General features: G+C 39.7%; 2 protein-coding genes across 6 annotated transcripts in view; one reads left to right on the plus strand and one right to left on the minus strand.

The window, feature by feature from the left end:
* The window catches only part of CDC14B (cell division cycle 14B), a 138068-nt gene that overhangs the window by 111669 nt on the left and 4936 nt on the right, over positions 1-21463 (plus strand). For all 3 annotated transcript variants that reach the window (XM_053205152.1, XM_053205151.1, XM_053205154.1), the window contains one exon: positions 15811-15961. In XM_053205152.1, coding sequence (XP_053061127.1) covers positions 15811-15961 — 151 coding nt within the window. The remainder of the gene's footprint in view (positions 1-15810; positions 15962-21463) is intronic.
* HABP4 (hyaluronan binding protein 4) overlaps positions 1119-21463 on the minus strand; it is a 39681-nt gene continuing 19336 nt past the window's right edge. For 2 of the 3 annotated variants that reach the window (XM_027048103.2, XM_015068305.3), the window contains exons 5-8: positions 17421-17504; positions 5932-6103; positions 2773-2958; positions 1119-1293 (exon numbers count right to left, since the gene is read on the minus strand). In XM_027048103.2, the coding sequence (XP_026903904.1) occupies positions 1237-1293; positions 2773-2958; positions 5932-6103; positions 17421-17504 (499 nt within the window). In that variant the 3' untranslated portion in view covers positions 1119-1236. The remainder of the gene's footprint in view (positions 1294-2772; positions 2959-5931; positions 6104-17420; positions 17505-21463) is intronic. The other variant, XM_027048102.2, reaches the window with a different exon arrangement.

Here is a 21463-nt window from a genome sequence, read left to right on the forward strand (position 1 = left end):
CTGTGACAACAGGCAAAGGTTATTTTCAGTTTCTGCAGTCAAATGGAGAGAACATCACCCCCAGCTGCCCGCAGCTTACAGCTGCCTCCGCCCCAGTCCCTGCCCCGGGTGCTCGGCCAAATTCAGGCTCTGGCAGGACTCACTCTGCTGGGCATGGCAGGACTCGGTGAGTTACTGAAACTCTGAGGTAGCCCCCAACCCCAAACGTTCACCAAAGGCAAGAAATAGGAACTCGAACTGGTGTATGGGCTGGGTGAGAAAAACTGCACACGGTGTTCAATAAATACTATTTACAAGTCTTGCCAGGCAAGGACAGAGGGCATCTGTACATGGGCACTGATTTCAGATATTAGTTTCTAGGGGAGAAAAGGATATGATGGTAAGGTGTAACACTATTTTGCCTGGACCCCCTTTCTCTTGATCAATGGGTTAAATAACGATTTTAAAAATCATATGCCTAATACTCATCCTGAAAACCACCCAAACACTAAATATGCACATTTATACTAAGCGTGCGTGTATGCGTGTGTACATACACACAGAAACCACGAGGTAGTTTAAATCACCATTAAAAAAAAACCAAAAACAATACTTTTCCTAATTCTCTGTCACAGAGTGATAGCCAATGGCTGCCCACCAGCTATTTAAAATTATCGGTTAAATGAAAACCAAAACTCAAAAACTTCCAGGAGACTGTAACACTTACAAGTAAACAGTAAGTACAGGTGTATTTTACTTCATCAGTCTCTGGAAACTAGGCTGTGACTGCTTTCAATTAATGGTCGGTGTTACATGTATTTGCTCTAATGCTAAAGCACACAGCCTTCCCAATCTATACACCTTATGAAGTAGTCTCTGTAGATTCTATTTTACATCTTTACTCTCCAGGTTTTTGTGGAGGATTCAATACAATCTCTATGTACACATTTTAAACATTATTTCTGAACTTCATTTGGAATTATTTAAATAAAAAAATAATCACCATTCTCCACCTTCTTAGGAAAGTGCCAGCCTAACCCCCCCCCCCCCCCCCGCCCCACAACTGGAACTGCTGCCTTGTGTCTAGAGAAATCCCTACCCCACAGCCCCCAGGCCAAAAAAGTGCAACGAATTCACACTAAACGGGAAAAAGCAACATCTATTGTTCTTAGAGTCTGACTCTCTTCCCCACACCAAGAAAAGTCTCTTCATAGGTATGCCAATGCTGTTGTAGCTTGCTAGGGAAATAGGGCTCTCTCAGGCCAGAGCAGGAAAGTCCTCAGGGTCATCCGGGTTGGGAGCAACGTCTTGTGTCTAAAGAAGAAAAGAAAAGTTTTTAAACCAACATTCACTTTACCCATTGCCACTTGGGCAGAGCCCTCTGAGAGACACATGCCTGCTCTCAACCAGGCAGGTGCTGACAGTGGGTGTGGCCCAAACACTGTAGGGATAGGCAGGCTCCCAGTGGGAAGAGACACAGAGGGGGGGGGTGCGGAAGGGTCCCTTCTCAGACTCGCTCTTGTCCCCTCTGCAAAATGGCCACCAGTTCCTGCCTCCCTCCCTCCCACAAACCCTTACCGAGTGACCCTTTTTGTATCTGACACCTCCACCATCCAATAAACATGATTTAGAATATTTACTATATGGAGATACAAGGTTGATTAGAAGCAGTTCCTGCCTGACCTGGGGCTCCCTGGGGTCAGGGGAGATGCCCCGAGGAAGTCACAGCCTGGTAACTTCAGCAACAGATGGCCTATGAATGGCCCACAGGAGGGGCACTCACTGCTATTTGGAGGTGGAGCGCACATCACCATTAGGTAAGGTTTTCTAGAAGAAAAGGTTCTTCCAGAGATAAGCCTCAGTGAATGAGCAAAGGGAATATGGATCCTCAAACAGTGTAACCTGACGGTGAAGAGGTGGGGGCCTGAGGGCAGGTCTGAGCTAGAAGAGAACAGTATGCATATATTTGTCTATAAAACATTTACAAAGTGCCTACTATACACTTAAATTGTGCTGGGCACTGGGGAAACCAATAATGAGCAAAAGCAGACATGGTTTGTGTCCATCCACTGTACAGACAACAGACACTGATCAACAATCACACCAGTGAGAATACAGTTACAAATGAAGACAATGCTTCAAAGAAAAAATTCTTTGCTCAAGGACTCTGACCTGGTCTGGAAGGAAATGTGACCAAAGAAGACTTCTCTGAGGAAGCAAGGTCAGAAGATCTATTCTAGGTGAGCAGGCAAATGGGCAGAAGGACCACCAGGTGCAAATGCTCCGTGGGGTCAGGAACATGCTTATGTGAAGAACTAGAGGTAGAGCAGTGTTGGCTGAGGAGCAGGGAAGAATGGTTTGAGGTGACAAGGTGAGCTTGGGGAGGTCACAAGGAGGCCCTGAAGGGAAGGGTTCTGTCTACCCTGAAAGTACCATAAGGGCACAGGGCATATGATTGGATCACAGTTAGGAACTGTCAGGTGATCTGATAGGATCCCAAGCCTGGGGACTTGTCTGATGCAGATGAGTGAGTTTTCTCTGGTTCTGAGAGTGCATTTACAGCAGTGGATGTGCCCGGTGACCATGGAGGCCACGGCCACTGAATGGTCTGTATCCAATGGTCTGTGTCCATGCTGCTGACCTCACTGTTCTGAACACCTGGATGCCAGACCCACACTAGATACAGGAATGGACAGCAGACCCTGACAGGTCTCCCAGTGGCACAGCCTGGGGCCCCCTCATCCTCTCACCTCCTTTAGAAAACCGTCCAGGTCACAGAGTACACACACTCACCACCACTTCTGCTCTGGGTCCGTAGTTCTCCACCCTTCTGATCCTTCCCCGGCCTCCCCGTGTGCCACCTCTGGCTCCACGCCCAGGACGAGGGAGGTTACCGAAATTAATCTCCAGCTGGGATGTGATGTCATTGGCTGCTTTCCGGAAAACGTGGGCATCATCTTCATAGTCATCCTTTACCATCTGAAACACAGTTACAGCATATCACACACACACACACACACACACACACACACACACACACGCACACACCCGTCTCCATGGACACTCACTCGCTCAGCGTCAAAGCGCTATGCCGCCAGGGAGCCAATATGGCATCACAGCGGACAGTGGCCCTCCCTGATGTGCTGTCGGCACTGGGCTGCAGGGCAAGGCAAAGGTGGTGACCCCGCTGCTCTGGTTCCAGCACAGGGGTTCTGCACATTTCCCAGCCACATGTTCTCATACTCACCGTCTTAATCCAAACATCTCTCAAATTACTATTAACTCAAGTGACACCCGAGTTTTTAGCAGTTTGGCAGGTTAAGATGTAAGATTTGACATGCCTACCAGCAATCAACATATATCTTTTATATCTAAATGTATTTTGCTGAGATTAAAAAAATTTAATTTCTGCCTTTTATTTGTTCACAAATGCTACTTTGATAAATAAGGAAATATCACCTCCTTAGAATAGAACTTGATGGAAAAACTCCTTTCATTGTGGGTGCTGGCTGTACAAATACCATATGTTAAAAACTGCATGATTTACAATAAACAATTCTGACTCAAAATCTAGGAAAATAGTAAAACAACAGAGTATGGTTATCTGATGATTGCTGCAGAAAGAATTCAAGCTGCTTTTTAAGAACTATTTTTGGCCAAAATACTTTGAGAAATTACATTTTATTATATATGAGGTCAAATAAGTTCTGTTTCTTGTTAAAAGAAAACTCTGTTAAATAAACTTTGTTCCAAATTTGATTTGGCTTCAATTCCTAATAATGGATAAAAAAAAACCCTCACTTTTGAGTAAAACATAAATCTATACAAAATATGCCAATGATCTGGGATGAGAATCTCCAAACTCTATAATGCTAAACATTCCTACTACAACTTGTCCAGAAAATGGAATCAAGTCTCCCTGACCTTATCAACCCCTTTAGGCCATCTGTTCATTACAGGTTCTGTGTTTAACATTTATGTTCCCTTCAAAGCTGCATTAAAATAAAGCAGGGGCCTTAGCTGGATGTACTGTTGAAACTAAAAAGGTGAAGGAAAGAACAATTCAGGAGCATTGACACTCTGGTAAAAAGACAGACACAAAAAACCAGTAAGAGGCGAAGTAATAGCCTACCACCTGCTTCAGAAAACAGCAGGCTCTGTGTGCTGGAGTGGGGGAGGCCGAGACGGAGTAGGGGGAGGCTGCACAGGAGTAGGGGGAGGCTGTGCCAGAACAAGGGCGGCTGTGCAGGAGTGGGGATGGTCGTGGAGCAGGGGGAGGCTGTGCTGGAGTGGGGGTGGCAATGCAGGAGTCAGGGGAGGCCATGCAGAAGTAGGGGGAGGCCCTGCAGGAGTAGGGGGAGGCCGTGCCAGAGGAAGGGCAGCGGTGCCTGGGACAATACTGAGTGTGCTTTCTTGAAAGGGATCAGTTCATTTCACAGGCTGCTGGTGGTCTGAACTTTGCAAACACAAGGCATTTTACTCTATTGCTTTGTCTTTTAGGGTGCCCAGAACAAAGTAAATCAGTGACCCTAAGATTTGGCTTTTGTTGCTCTCAGAACAATTTCTGGCTAAAATCTTCAATGCCGTAACATTAACAAGAGACCAAAGACATGTGCTTCGTGGAGACCAAGCTGGATGACTCAGCTAACCCAGTTGCTTCAGATATTCCAGGAGACCTCTCTCTGGAGCCAGGGAGGATGAATCTGGTGTGGATGCAGGAAAAACAGCTGCTATTTTTACCTAACATGTCAGCTGCACATTTCACATCCTGACAGCACATTTGTTTTAGGAAAAGCTTTATTTACAATGGCCCAGAACAAAAAAGAACAAAAGTGAATAGGAAAAGAGCCAACCCAGTTAGCTGATGGACGTGAAGAAATACCTCACAGAGACTTCCAAGAGAAGGCTCTCCCCTCCATGCTGCCTGTGTATAACAGCTAGTGGAGTGGCTCCAAACTTCTTAGTAAGGCCTGGAAGAGACTGGAGGTGGTAAGGCATCCTGTATTATAAATGACCCTCTGATGAAAGTATTCATTCAAAGAACACAACTAACCGAAGTGTCAATGGAAACACACACAAAGCTACACAGTTTCAAACGGAAAATCAGTGTATAATATCTAGTGGGAATATCTGTCCACCACCATCATCAACACAGAAATGTGTATTAAGATAAGCAGCTGTGACTGAATGATGTGAATTCTAAAGTTTAAAACGAGAATATTCAAGGCACCCTTAAGTTCAGTAACTTAAACAGAACGCGATTACATGACTCACTGACCATCTGCATCAATATATGCTGGGAGTCCTTTTCAAAGCCGAGGCCTCCAAAAAAGGGCTGAACACAAAGCATGAAGAGCAAGGCCCTCACGGGAGGGAGGAACAATGTGAGCAATCCTGGCTGCGGCAGCAGGGTGTGGCCAGGCAGCCGCACTGTCCCAGGGGCTCCTCCCGGGTGGCACAGTTACATGGCGGGGACAGAACTGCTGCAGTAACACAGCACAGAACTCTGACAGGTTGCAAATGATCAACTCCTCCCAATAAAATGCTCTTATTAAGAACGTGAGCTGAAAATCTAACCTAATCATGAAATGCGGAGTAGTTATCCTTTGAAATGGCACTATTCATGAGACACTGTACCTCTCTTGAGACAAAAACGAGATGCAATTAACATACAGTATTTGCACAGTCAAAGCACAGCTGTGGGTTGAGCGGAAAATGCACTGTCACTGAAACTGCTTTGTATGAAGTGTCGACAGGCCAAGTTTCAACTCTTTTTATGAACAATACAGGTACAGATAAAATTAGGCACACATCATATCTGATTAGTCTTAGGTAGAAAATAAAATGCCACTACCAATGTCCCATTTTCACACTAGAAGTGGAAAGGGTCCATCTGGTTTCCAGTAAGGTAAGAATGAAGATTACCTCTAGACAAGAAAATGTCATACTTACATCATCTCTATATTTGGACTTGTGTATCACCACTGCTTTGGAAGGGACAGTGGACTCAGGTTTCCGGATGTTAAACTCAGGCTTTGGTCTTGTCTGTTCTTGAAGATTTTTCCACTCATCAAGGGTCATCTCTTGAACTTGAGTTTCCTCTTCTAACTCCAACTCAGGAACTCTATGAAAAATCAGAAGTTTTTGATGGATCTAAAATGTCTACTTTCTCAAAGAAAAAGTTATTACTATTAATTAGCATACTTTCATGGTTCTGCATCTCATATTTACATAAGGTAAGAAAATCTCGGAACTATAAGCTTCCATATTTTAATCATTTTATGCTGTCACTACCAACTGAAGATACTTCCTGTCTGTTTTCTTTTTTATTTTTTTAAGTAATCTCTATGCCCAATGTGGGGCTTGAACGCACAAGCCCCAAATCAGGAGTCACACAGTCCACCAACTGAGTCAGCCAGCTGCCCCACTTGTTTTCAAAGCAGTTTTTGAAAAATAGGAACTGCACCATCCCATTAGCATTACACTTGACCACCAGGCATTCCCTTCCCAGATGGCATTACATACAAAATGAGATAAAATTGCAGAAGAAAAGGGAGAAACTATTGGAACAAAACAACCATAGGCAACCATGAACAGAGTTATAAAACAATGGGTTACAAATACATACTTTTGTAAATATCCTCTTTAAATTCATGAGACTTCAAGAATAGATCAATAGAATAAATTTCAGAGCCCAGAAAAAAATCCTCACATTTAAAATCAATTGATTTTTTTTCAAGCAGGTGCCAAAGACAATTCAAAGGAGAAAGAATGGTCTTTTCAGCAAATGGTGCTGGGAAAACAGGGTATCTACGTGCAAAAAAAGGAAGTTGGACCCCCACCTCACACCATGAATATAAGAGTTAGAAATATAAACCGCTTAGAAGACGACACAGGCATAAACTTTCATGACCTTAGATTAGGCAGTGGTTTCTTACATGTGACACTAAAAGTGTAAGCAACAAAGAAAAAGGGGTGCTTGGGTGGCACAGTCGGTTAAACATCTGACTCTTAATCTTGGCTCAGGTCATGATCTCACATTCATGAGTTTGAGCCCTGCATGGGGCTCTGCATGGATATTGTGGAGTCTGCTTAAGATTCTGCCTCTCCTCTCTGCCTCTCCCCACTGTGCGTGCGCGCTCTCCCTCAAAATAAATAAACTTAAAAGAAAAAACAGATAAACTGGACATCACCCCCAAACTTCTGACAACTTTTGTGCTTCAAAAGACACCATCAAGAAAGTGAAAAGCCAATCCACAGAATGGGAGAAAACATTTGCAAATCATATATCTGATAAGGGACTTACCTCGGATACAAAAAGGATTACAACTTACAACTTAATGAAAAGAAATAACCCAACTGAAAAACAGGCAATGCTCTGAATAGACATTTTTCCAAACAAGATATACAAATAGCCAATAAGACGTTCAATATCATTAACCATCAGGGAAATGGAAATGAAAACCACAATGACCTATACCCACTCCACACTCAGTAGGATGATTAGAATAAAAAAGACATTTAACAAGTGCTGGCGAGGATGTGGAGAAATTGGAACTTCATACATTGCTGGGGCGGGGTGGGGGGGAGGTGGGATGTGAGAAATGGTGTGGCCACTCTGGAAAAACAGTCTGGCAAATTCTCAAAAATGTAAACACAGAGTTGCCATTTGACTTGACAATGCCACTCTAAGTTACACATCCAGGAGAAACAACAGCATACGTCCGTGTGAAAACACCATGGCACTGCCATAAATAACACTGTTCATTTATTTTTTAAGTTTATTTATTTTGAGAGAGAGAGAACCAATGGGGGAGGGGAAGAGAGAGAGGGGGACAGAGGATCTGAAGCAGGCTCTGTGCTGACAGCAGTGAGCCCAATGTGGGTCTCGAACTCATAAACTATGAGATCATGATCTGAACCAAAGTTGGATGCCTAACTGACTGAGCTACCCAGGTGCCCCTAATAATGCTGTGTATAGCAGCATTATTCACAATAGCCAAGGAGTGGAAACAGCTTGACTAGCCATCAACTGATGAGTAGATAAAATATGCTATCTTTAATACTGTGGAATACTATTTGGCTATAAGACGAAATGAAGTATTGATACATGTTACAATATGAATAAACCTTGAAAACATTATGCTAAGTGAAATAAACCAGGCACAAAAAGTTTACGTACGATTCCATTTATATGAAATACCCAGAAAAGGCAAATTCATGGAGACAAAGAGCAGATTAGTGGTGGCCAGAGACTGGGGGCAGGGAGGCCAGGGAATGACTGCTTAATGGGAATGGGGTGATGGAAATGTTCTGGAACTAGATAATGGCAATGGTTACATAACACTGTAAATGCACTGTCACTTAATTGTACACTTACAATGATTAAAATTGTAAGTTTTATGTTGTATGTATTTAACACCAAAAAAAGAGATAATACACAAGAAAGAAAGAAATGAAAAGATAATATACAAAAAGAAAGAAATAAGCCAGACACAAAAGGACAAATATTATATTCCATTTATATGAGGTATCTAGAATAGGCAAATTCATAGAGATAAAAATAGAGGTTACCAGGGGTTAAGGGGAGGGAGAAGTTGGGATTTACTATTTCATGGATATGGAGTTTCTGTTTGTGATGATGAAATGTTCTGGACATGGATGGTGGTAATGGTTGCACACAATGTGAATGTAATTAATGCCACTAAACCGCACACTTGAAAATGCTTAAAATGGTGATTTTTGTGTTATATGTGTTATGTAACATACCCCAAACCACTGAATTGTACAGTTTAAATGGCTGAATTTTGCAGTATGGGAATTATAGCTCAATAAAGTTTACAAGAAAAAATAATTAGGTGGTGAGTGGGAAGGGAATCAAATCTAATACCTTCACAGAAGGGCTAATGTAACTTGTCCTACATTATAGGTTAATGATATGAAAACTATTAGTGAAATCAGGAGAGAAACTTAATCACAGACCATTCAAAACAGGCATATTTGTAAAGGGACTTTAAAATATCAAGCTAGTGGGGTGCCTGGGTGGCTTAGTCCGTTAAGCATCCAACTCTTTTTTTAAGTTGTTTTTTCTTTATTTTTAAATTTATTTTGAGAGAGAAAGTGAGTAAGTGTGAGCAGGGGAGGGGCAGAGGGAGATGGGGAGAGAGAAACCCAAGCAGGCTATGTAATGTCAGTGTAGAGCCCAATGTGGGGCTCAATCCCACAAACCGTGAGATCATGACCTGAGCCAAAATCAAGAGTTGGACGCTTAACCAACTGAGCCACCCAGGTGCCCCAAACAGCGGACAGAGAACATGTTCAACTACTCTACAAAAGTGTCACATTGGAATTAACTTGCACCAGTTCGAACTGGCTCATGGCCAGTTATTATTATTATTAAATCAAATTATTATTTAATTATTATTATTAAATTATTATTAGATTATTATTAAAATTAAATTATATAAATTATAATTAGCTATACTAAAGGTAATAATCACAATTCATTATTCCCTAATTATTCCACTATATTGTACCTTTATCCATGCTCTTGGGGTTTATTATACCTAATGTATGTGCACAGTGAAAATGTTACATAATAGTGTACTATCGTTTATCTCTTCCCAACTCTGTGTTCAGTATGACACAGTGGTAGTTTTAAATCATCCATGGTGGAAATATTTACACCACAAAAGCCAGCAAGTGCCAACAGATCCAGGCTTTTTCATTCTAGAGAGCCAGATGTTGAGTATTTACCAGCATACCATTGCCTGCAGGGAGGCACTGAGTAAAATTCTGACTCTGGGAAACATTTTGTGGACATATGACCCAGTTTCTTAGACAAATAAATTACAAGGGAAAGAGAGAACATATAGATTAACAGTGACTTAAGAATAATCAAGATAGTGTAATATTAGTGTAATATAAACAGACCAATGGAACAAAATATAAAGTACAGAAATAGGCCTGCACATTTTAACAATGGTATTTCATGCGCTGGAATGACTGGATATACATATACCAAAATGAAAAAAAAGGGAACTTTGATCCACACCTCACACTGTATACAAAAATCAACTCAAATGGATCACAGACCTAAATACAAAAGCCCAAATCATTAAACTTATAGGAGAAAACCTTTGTGGTACTAAACTGAGCAAAGATTTCTTACATTTGAGACCAAAAGCATGATCAATAAAAGAAAAAAAAATTGATAAAGTGGATTTAATCAAAATTAAAAACTTCTGCTTTTCAAAAGACACTGTCAAGAGAAAGAAAACAAGGCTACAGATTGGAAGAAAATACCGGAAAATCATATATCTGATAAAGGGCTTGAATCCAGAATATATGAAGAACTCTCAAAACACAGTAATAAGAAATAGTTAGAAAATGGGCAATTTCAACACTCTTTATTTTAATAAAGATATACAGATGGCAAATAACCTGTGAAAAAGTGCTTAATGTCATTAGTCAATAGGGAAATGTAAATTAAAGCCACAATGAGATATAAACCTATCATACTGGCTAAACATTGTAAAAGCTGGAAAAACCACTCCAGAAAAGAGCCTGGCAGTTTCTTTAAAAAGTTATATATACACCTGCCATATAGTCCAACCATTCCACCCCTAGGCATTTACACAGGAGACATGAAAATGTATACTCCACCAAGACTACACAAAAATGTCCACAGCAATTTTATTTGTAATAGCAAGAACTGGAAACAACCCAAATGACCATCAGGTAGACAGATGAAGAAACTGCAGTCTATCTGTACAGTGGAATACTGCTTGACAATAAAAAGGAACAAAGTATTGATACATGCAGCAACATGGATGCATCTCAAAAGAAGTACGCTCAGTGAAAGAACACAAGACAAAAAAAGAATATATGATGTGTGATTCCGTTTATATAAAACTGTAGCAATTGCAAACTAATCTTTAGTGACAAAAAGTAGATCACTGGCTGCCTGGGGGAAAGGGGCAGGAGGGAGGGATTACAAAAGGATAAAAGGAAACTTTTTGGGTTGATGGATATGCTCATTATTTTGATTGTGGTAATGGTTTTACAAGTATATATGGATGTCAAAGCTTGTAAAACTGTGCATACTAAATATATGTCACTCGTTGAATGTGAACTGTCTCTCAGTACTGTTTAAAAAAAAATGAGATATGCCAATTGAGATGTATATTTCAATATTAATTCAAACAAGTAAGTTGTTTTAAAAAGACATTTTGAGATAATCAGGGAAACCGACAAACTGCCCAGATATTTAAGGAATTGTTAAAAACTTTAGATGGGATAACACTACTCCAGTTAAAAAGAGCAGACCTTTAGATATAACTTCGTGAAACATTTATGAATGAATATGATATCCTGACAGAAGAGGAAGTAGGTAGAGACATACATGAAACAAGAATGGCCATGATTTGATAAAATTTTAAGTTGAATAACTTAGAGGTTCATTATACTATTATATACATCTTTCAGTGATATAATCTTCTAATACAGAGCTGAAAATAAATATTAAGGATTCATAAAGGTTCTTTAGGCTACTTGTGACAGAATTAGGAAATAATCAGAGCTTATTTCTAGGAGGCTATTCTGATTATAGACTATAATCTAGTTCTGATTTCTAGAACTGATGCTGTAAATTTGAGGATTCTTTCATAACTAGGATGAACTAAAGAAGTTAATAAATTCCAAAAAGTTCAGTAAGAACACATCTTTTGTTAAGACCACAAAAGAAGTACTTTTTCTGTTTGCTTATCTTAAAGAACATCATATATAAACATGAAAGGGCTAGAACAAAAAAGGATAAGGCATATAAGAAATGTAGTCTTGGGGTGCCTGGGTGGCTCAGTTGGTTAAGCATCTGACTTTGGCTCAGGTCATGATCTCATGGTTGGTGGGTTTGAGCCCTGTTTCTGGCTATGCTAACACCTCAGAGCCTGGAGCCTGCTTTGGATTCTGTGTCTCCCTCTCTCTCTTCCCCTCCCCCAATTGTGTTCATTCTCTCTCTCTCTCAAATATAAACATTTTGGGGGTGCCTGAGTGGCTCAGTCGGTTGAGCATTCGACTTCAGCTCAGGTCATGATCTCGCGGTTCATGAATTTGAGCCCCGCGTCAGGCTCTGTGTTGACAGCTCAGAGCCTAGAGCCTTCTTGGGATTCTGTGTCTCCCTCTCTCTCTCCGCCCCTCCCCTGCTTGTACTCTGCCTCTCTCTCTCTCTCTCTCAAAAATAAATAAAACATTAAAAAAAACATTTTAAAAAATTATAAAAAAAAAAAAAGAAATATAGTCTTTAAGTTGATACATAGACACACCCAAAGTGAAGCAAACAGTGGAGAGCTCAGAAGAGAGCATTTGCTGCAAGTGATTCCCTCCTTGAAAATGATCACCTGACCCTGTTCACTCCATTCACAAGTATACATACAGATGCCCCCTGTACATTCTCCTCTGCCATTTGTCATTGCAACAAGCTGTGTTGGGAGCAGTACAAAATCACCAAGGACAGACTCCTTAACCTTATTCTCTATTCACTACAGATTATTACAAAAAACACATTCTATGAAAGTTCTGTGAGGCAGATCCCATTTCCATCCTATTTGAATTGGCACTAAATGCAGTTTTTACTGGCAGTTTTACCAAAGACTGGATTTTCAACAGGAAGAGATGTATAATTAATCCCTCAGTTCCAGGAGGGACGAAAGCAGTTATATTTCTAACAGTTATAAAAGCATTGTAATTGCTATTTACATCCTCCAAATTTAACAGCATCCCCCCCCCTCCATTTTGACTAATTCAAAGTCCTTCACAGTTCTTGGTCTATTACCAAAAATCTTGGGAGATGATTTTCCATCAAAGCTGCTTATAGATATAAGATGGTCTAATCTATGACTTGTAATGTGAATAATGCTATATGCAAATTTGATAGTTATACATTTGTTTCTATATGGGTGAAATTATAGGAGAAATAGAACTGTTTTAACAACTGTTACTTTATTTAAAACATAAATGGGGCAATAATGGTAACATTTACTGAATGAGTCCTAGGTGCCAAACGCTATTCAAAGGACTTTACGTTAATTTGGTCGTGAAGATTAATCCCACAAGTTAGCTCCAATTAATAGCTCCATTTTATAGGTAAGGAAACTGAGGCAGAGTCATATAGCTCACAAACAAAAGAGCCATGTTTCATACCTATACATTCCATCTCCAAAGCCCAGACTCCACCACCTTGAGGGAATAAGAGGACAGAGAAATGCATGGAGACGGAAGAGAGTCAAGATGTGGGCACAGAAAACATACGTAACACCAAACGTCCAAATATCCATTCAGGCAATATCTTTCACCTCAACATATGAAAGGGTGCAGGGAACCAAAAAAAGTGAGTTCTAGAAATAACATTTTATGAACTAAATACTTAACCAGGGCAAGTGGATTTAACCTGACATGTAAGTAACACCTCTTCCTTCCTTCCCAAGTACTGAAATTGAAGTGAATTTCATGCTAAACTTTGAGCTCCTCAGAAATTTGCCATATAAATTTTAAAGAGGTGTTTTCCAGCTTTAAGAAAATTCAACACAGGACAATCTTCATTAAGCAAAAATACTTGGAAATGAATTACAATGAGAAATATTTCATTGCAGGTATTTTTGTAATGATGCTTCTTTAACACTCTTTTCATAATGGCTTTTTTATTTTTAAGGAAGAAAGGGAATGTCATTCCATGTTACTGAATAGGAAAGTCCTCAGCAACCCCAGCAGCCCCTCCTCTGCTCACAGAACCAGCAGCTTCTCCCCTGTTCAGTTCTTTGGAGCAAACTTCAAAGCGTTCATGGCACTTTCAACCGTTCCTACCATTCACTACAGGAAAGAGCATGAATGTCGGTCCCACAACATCTGGTTGCCACTTCTTAGCAAGCCCTTTAACCTCCGTATCTCCATATGAGGATAGTAACAGTATCTCCTCCTTCACTAAAGGGCAGCAAAGGATTGAGGAGTTAAGACATGGAAGCATTTCGAGTTCCTGGCACACAACAAATGCTCTATAAATGTTAGATTTATTCTTATAGTCTTGTAACAAAATACTCCCGAGAAGTTGTCACAAGCATCTTCAGACATGAGGACACCATGTGATTAAGGAACATGCAATACTTCTATGATGAAAGGGGGAAGGAGGGAAGGAAGGAAGGGCACAGCACATATAATTGTCAACAAAATGTGTCCAATCTGAGGAAAATATATCTTCTTCGGGGTGTATGTTTGAATGTAAGTGAGGGTATATTAAATTGATCTATCAGGAAGTTCTAAACTGAGCGGCGCATTGAATATACATTTTGGCTCGGAGTCCAAAGTCTGAGCGTTAGATCAACGTGAGAAAAAGCTGAGATCAGACAGCATCATTATCATCGAATGTACTTCTCAAATACAAACCTAATTCTGAAATTATCACAAACCTGTAACTGCATTACTAGGAATTTTAGTAATAACTTTAAAGTGTGACGGGGCAGTGCGGAGACAAGAATGTCGCAGCGCGGTCGGCCACTGGTCTGCTAGTGTGGCTGCTCGGCCGCGCAGCTCCTGCAGACCTAACTAGATGCTCACTGCCCACTGCAGGCAGTGGAGGGGAGAAAGCTGGCTGGGCTCTCGTGCAGACACGAGACCGCCATCAAACCATTTAGAATTCTGTCTTTCAGAGTAACTGACCGAGAGAACTATTTTGTCTATTTAATATTAGGAAAGCAAGGGTATCTCAATCAATTCCACAGAGTTATGCTATAATTTATTATTCTGCCTTACATAACCTGAATTTGTGTAAATGGTTTATTGGCTCAAAAAAGGTACCATTTTTCCTGAAGGGATCTAGTTAACTCACTTTTTCAACATTTATGTAAACTGTTAATCTACTTCCTTAGTTAAATCACTGTCTAAATATTCATATTGTTAATTTCTCTCTTTACTTAAATATACTTCTTGGTTGTTTTGAACAGTAAATTAACAGCTTTCATAATTATCAATCATTGCAGCATTTTACTTTTGCAATAATAATAGCAGATATTTATATAGCATTAACTACATGCCAGGCCCCACTCTGTGACTGACAGACACACACACACACAATTCTTATAACAACCTTATGATGTAGGTACTATTATTATTCCTATTTTACATGTGAAGAAAACTGGAACAGACAGAATAAACAACTTGCCCAAACTAATGAGTGACAGAGCTGAGATTTGAATCCACACTCTGGCTTGGGGTCTGTGCTCTTAACCACTAGACACCTTGCTTCTTGGCAGCTGAAGGATGAGAAGAGTTAAATCAGTGAAGGGGGAAGGGAATTTGGAGAGGTATGGGGTGGGGGGAAAGGCAACAGCACTTGCTGAAGTGCTTTGGCATGTATAGGACGGGGGTAGGGGAAAGGTCCTTGAGAACATGACATAAGGGCAACGTGATGAACCCAGAGAAGGTACACGAGTGGCTGCATTTGAGAGCTCTGCAGGGTATAGACCACGCAGGACCCTGCAGGTCAGGTCAAGGGACAGGAAGAGAACAGCAAGCCACGGGGGGTCTCGCATGAGGGGTGGGTGCATGACAATCAGAATGTCAGTGTGAAAGCCACTGTGGTGCAGAAATGGGCTGGTCCCAGATGAGAAAGCAGGGAGCCCATAAGGAGTTGTGGTGACAGGTTGGATGAGATGATGGTGATGAGCAGAGAGAAGAGAAGGTACAATCACCGGGGCAGGGTGACAGACTGGATTTGGGGAAGGGAGGGGGTCAAGAGGAAGGAAGTCTCAAGGATGACTCCTAGGTTTCTGGTTTGTGCAGCTGGATGGATGGTGATGGGCTGCTCCACAAGATGGAAATACCTAATGAAGACAGACTTCTCCTGGACACACGGAGCAGGAGATCTGAAATATCCATGGGGAGATATCCAGAGCAAGCAGCTAGAAACACACACCTGGAGCCCAGGTGGAAGGTGAGAGCCAGAGGTATACATTCTGGAGTTGATACATGAATGATGACCCGAGCTGCAAGGGTACGGAAGATCCTATAAAAGACACTAAAGAGAAGAGGGCCTAAGGCAGAGCCATAAAGAACTTGACATTTTAAAAGACCAGAAAAATAAGGATGAGTCTGTAGAGGAGAAGCTGAGAGGCAGTGGGAAAACCAGAAGAGTGCAGACATCACAGAAATCAGGGAAAGAGAGCTTAAGAAGAAATCAATAAAGTCAAATGCTTTGACAGGTCAACAAAGATGCAGACGGAAACATCTATTAGGTGTGGAGACATGTGGTGACTGTTTCCAAAGGGCAATGGGGACAGAGCCAGATCTGGAGTGAAGTGAGGCATAAGTGAGAGGGAGGAAGTGAAGGAAGAGTACACACAACCCTGAAAAAAGGCAGCTAAATGAGAATGTGGGGCAAGAGTAGAAGACTTAAAATAGGAGACACCGAGCACGTTTAAACTGTTGATGAAGACCAGAGTTGGGAGGAAGGTAAGCAGACTCATGAGGAAGGAGCTGACTGACGGTGTGAGATTTCCACGCAGTCAGCAGGAGACAGGATTCAAAGCCTGAAGAAGTGGCAGGAGAGATGGTGCCTCTTTCTTACCATGAGGGAAGGAGGCTAGGAGGTATGCAGGCACAGGTGGGTTTGTACCTTTAAGAGCGGGAAGATGATAAACTTCCCAGCTGGTGGCTCTCAATTTCTGTGTGACATAGGAGGCAAAGTTATGTGGAGAAAGTAAAAGAGGAGGTGCAGGTACGGGAAGGGTGGGGGAAGAGTAAAGTGGGGACAGTGTCAGGGCTTAGAGGATACAAGAAGGATGGAATTGGTCATTGTAGAGGGTGGGAGAAAGAATGAGCCCCAGAAAAGGGGACTGATGGGCAGTGTTAAGGGCTCATTGCAGAATGCAGGTGATCAGCAATTTACAGGGGTTCCTGTCGGCTCTGCTGTTGTCAGTGCTCAGCTGGCCAGTACAGGCAGAGAGGGCAGCCAGCCAGTGGTCATCCAGGAGGCAGGTTTTGCTAGCAAGGCACAACAGAAGATCCAGAGGCAAAGGAGGTTAAGGACTGGGCAAGGACGCTAGAGGTGGACCAGGGACCTAAGCTCCATGAAGAAAAGAGGGAGGATGGACACAGAGAGAATAAAGGAACGAGAGTCCTGATAAGAGGGAGAATAATTGCAGTACAGGATGCCGATGGAAAAGAGGTTGTGGGTACCGGATGGGATACTTAAATTTAACTCATTAATTATCATTAATAATCATTCATTAGATTATTTGAATTATTAATTAGTTTGATTATTCATCGATACATTAAGGTCAACCTTCTGTGATATAACAAAAGGCTGAGCTCCTTGTTCGGTAAAGCGCTCTTAGAAATCATTAAGAACAAGGCCAACAACAACTCATGGGAAAAATGAGTAAAACACCCACTTGGCTGGAGATTCCTCCTCCAGGGCGCCTGGGGACTCTTCCACCGCTGTGGTCTCTTCCATTGGTGCAGTCTGCTCCACGTCACTGAAAAGCAGTGAGAATTGCTCTAGTCACACAAATATGTTCACATCAATGCTTTTATATATTCAAGATAGAAAAAAAAAAACATTCCAATGTCCTTTTTCTTAAGTAAATCTCATTCAAAAAATTACATACACATATAGGTAACCCACATCAAAATAAAAATGACAAAATGTTATAAATTGCTAATCCATTGAAATTATTTTACAAAATGTTAAAAGTACTTTTAGAAATAGAACTTTCTATGAATGGCCTAAAGTTAAAACAGATTATAAAAGACCAGAACAATTATTTAAGATGCTTACTGTCCTAGGAAATTCCAAATATTAAAAGGGGCCATAAAATTTCTCAACCTGTGCTTTTAAAATGTGTTCAAACTTCAGTGACCATCAATTTAACACAGACTGCTAAATACACAGGATGTTATATATGAACCTCACAGTACCCACAAACCAAAAGCCTACAACAGACACAAAAAATAAAGAGAACGGAATCGAAACATAACATTAAGAAAGTCATCAAATCACAAGGGAAGAAAGAAAAGAAGAAAGGAACAGAAATTAAAAACAACCAGAAAATGATTAACAAAATGATAGTAATACATGCCTATCAATAATTACTTTAAATGTAAATGGATTAAATGCTCCAATAAAAGACACAGGGTGACTGAATGGATAAAGCAAGACCCATCTCTATGCTGCCTACAGGAGACTCACTCACACCTAAAGACACACACGGACAAAGTGAAGAGATGGAAAAAACATTTACCATGCAAATAGAAGCAAAAAAAAAAAAAAAAAAAAAAGCTGGGGTGGCAATATTTATATCAGACAAAATAGACTTTAAAACAAAAACCATAACAAGAGACAAAGGGGATTACATAACGATAAAAAGATCGATCCAAGAAGAGAATGTAACAATTGTAAATATCTCTGCACTTGCCACAGGAGCACCTGAACAAAAAGCAACATTAAACAGACATAAAGGGAGAAATCAACAGTGATATAATAATAGTACAACACTTTATCATCCCACTTACATTAATGGACAAATCATCCAGACAGAAAATCAATCAGTAGCTTTGAAAGACACATTAGACCAGATGGACTTAACAGATATAAAACAAACCATCTCCAAACAGCAGAATACATATTCTTTTCAAGTATGCATAGAACATTCTCGAGGATAAATCACATGGTAGGCCACAAAACACATCCTAATAAATTTAAAAGACTGAAATCGTATCAGGAATCTTTTCTGATCACAACACTATAAAGCCAGAAGTCAATTACAAGAATAAAACTGGAAAAAACACAAACATGTGGATGCTAAGCGACATGCTACTAAAAAACCAATGGGTCAATGAAGAAATCAAAGAGGATATCAAAAATACCTTGACACAAATGAAATGAAAACACCATGGTCCAAAATCTTTGGGACACAGCAAAAGCAGCTCTCAAAGGGAAGTTTATAATAATCCAGGCCTACCTCAAAAAATAAGAAAAATCTCAAACAATCTAACCCTACACCTAAAGGAACTAGAAAAAGAGGAACAAAGCCCAACATGAGTAGAAGAAAAGAAATAAGATCAGAGAAGAAATAAATGAAATAGAGCCTAAAAACATAATGAAAAGATCCACGAAACTAAGAGCTAATTCTCTGAAAAGACAAATTAAATAAACTTTTAGCCAGATTCATTAAGGAAAAAAAAAAAGAGGACTCAAACAAATAAAATCACAAATGAAAGAGAATTTACAACTGACATCACAGAAATACAAAGAATCATTAGACACTATTACAAAAAATTATACACCAAAAAATTGGACAACTAGAAGAAATGGGTAAATTCCTAGAAATATACAATCTTCTAAGACTGAATCAGGAAAAAAAAAAATCTGTAACTGGCCAATTACTAATATCAAAATTGGGTTAGTAATCAAAAAAACTCCAGGAGTAGATGGTTTCACAGGTAAATTCTATTACATATTTAAAGAAGAGTTAATACATACTCTTCTCATATCCCAAAAATTAGAAGAGGAAGAAGTATTTCCAAATTAATCCTATGAGGCCAGCATTACCCTCACACCAAACTCAAAACAAAAACAATACAGAAAGAATTACAGACCAATATCCCTGATGAACATTCATGTAAAACTCCTTAACAAAATATTATTAGCAAACAGCATTCAACAACACATTAAAAGGATCATTCACCATAATCACATTGGACTTATTCCAGGGATGCAAGGATGATTCAATACCTGCAAATCAATCAATGTGATATACTATATTAACAAAATGAAGGATGAAAATGATATGATCATCTCAATAGATGCTGAAAAAGCATTTGACAAAATTCAACATCCATTCATGATAAAAACTCTCAACAAAGTGGGTATAGAGGGAACACACCTCAATATAATAAAGGCCATATATGAAAACTCACAGCTAACATCATACTCAATGGTGAAAAGCTTAAAGTGTTTCCTCTAAGATCAGGAACAAAACAAGGATGTCCATTCTATCACTTTTATTCAACATAGTACTGAAAGTCCTAGCCACACCAATCAGACCAAAAAAAAAAAAAAAAAAAAAAAAAAAAAAAAAAAAAGAAGTAAAGGGATCTAAATAGGTAAGAAGTAAAACTGTCACTATTTGCAGATGACATGATACTATACATAGAAAACAGTAAATAACTCACCAGAAAACTATTAGAACTAATAAATGATTTCAGTAAAATTGCAGGATACAAAATTAATCTACAGAAATCTGTTGCATTTCTATACATTAATAACGAGCCAGCAGAGACATTACAAAAACAACCCCATTTACAATTACATTAAAGAGAATAGCATGCCTATGAATAAACTGAACCAAGGAGTTAAAAGACCTCTACTCTGAAAACTATAGGACATTGGTAAAAGAAATTGAAGACAACACAAATAAATGAGAAGATATTCTATATTCATGGGTTGGAAGAATTAATATTGTTAAAATGTCCACACTACTCAAAGTAATCTTAGATTCAATGCAATCCCCATCAAAATGCCAATGGCATTTTTCACAGAACTAGAAACAAGCAATCCTAAAATTTGTATGGAACCACAAAAGACCCCAAATAGCCAAAGCTCTCTTGAGAAAGAACAATAAAGCTGAATATATTACAATCCCAGATTTAAAACTATACTACAAAGCTCTATTAACAAAACAGTAGTGGACTGGCATAAAAATAAAGACCATAGATCAATGTAACAGAAGAGAGCACAGAGCTAATCCCATGCTTATATGGTCAATTAATCTATGACAAAGGAGACAATAATACACAGTGGTGAAAAGACAACTTCTTCAATAAGTGGTGTTGGGGAAACCTAAACAGCTACATGCAAAAGAATGAAACTGGACCACTTTCTTATACCATACACAAAAATAAACTCAAAATGGATTAAAGACCTAAATGTAAAAACTGAAACCATAAAATACCCCCACCCCAACAAGAAACCCCCAATCATAGGCAGTATACTCTTAGACATCTGTTTAGCAATATTTTTCTGTATCTGTCTCCTCAGCCAAGGGAAACAAAAGCAAAAATAGGCTACCGGGACTACATCAAACTAAATAAAAAGCTTTTGCACAGTGGAAGAAACCATTAAAAAAATGAAAAGGCAACCTGTTGAATGGGAGAAGATTTTTGAAAATGATATATCGAAAAAGGGGTAAATATCCAAAATATATAAATAATTCATAGAACTCAACACCAAAAAACCTAAGAGTCCGATTAAAATATAGGCAGAGGACTTGACTAGACATATGGTCAACATACATATGAAAAGATGCTCAACACCACTCCTCATCAGGGAAATGCAAAAATCAAAACCACAATGATATATATACATTTACACAAATCAGAATAGCTAATATCAAAAAGACAAGAAGTAACAAGTGTTGGTGATGATATGGAGAAA

The sequence above is a fragment of the Acinonyx jubatus genome, chromosome D4, assembly GCF_027475565.1.
Source record: "Acinonyx jubatus isolate Ajub_Pintada_27869175 chromosome D4, VMU_Ajub_asm_v1.0, whole genome shotgun sequence".
NCBI classification, from domain to species: domain Eukaryota; kingdom Metazoa; phylum Chordata; class Mammalia; order Carnivora; family Felidae; genus Acinonyx; species Acinonyx jubatus.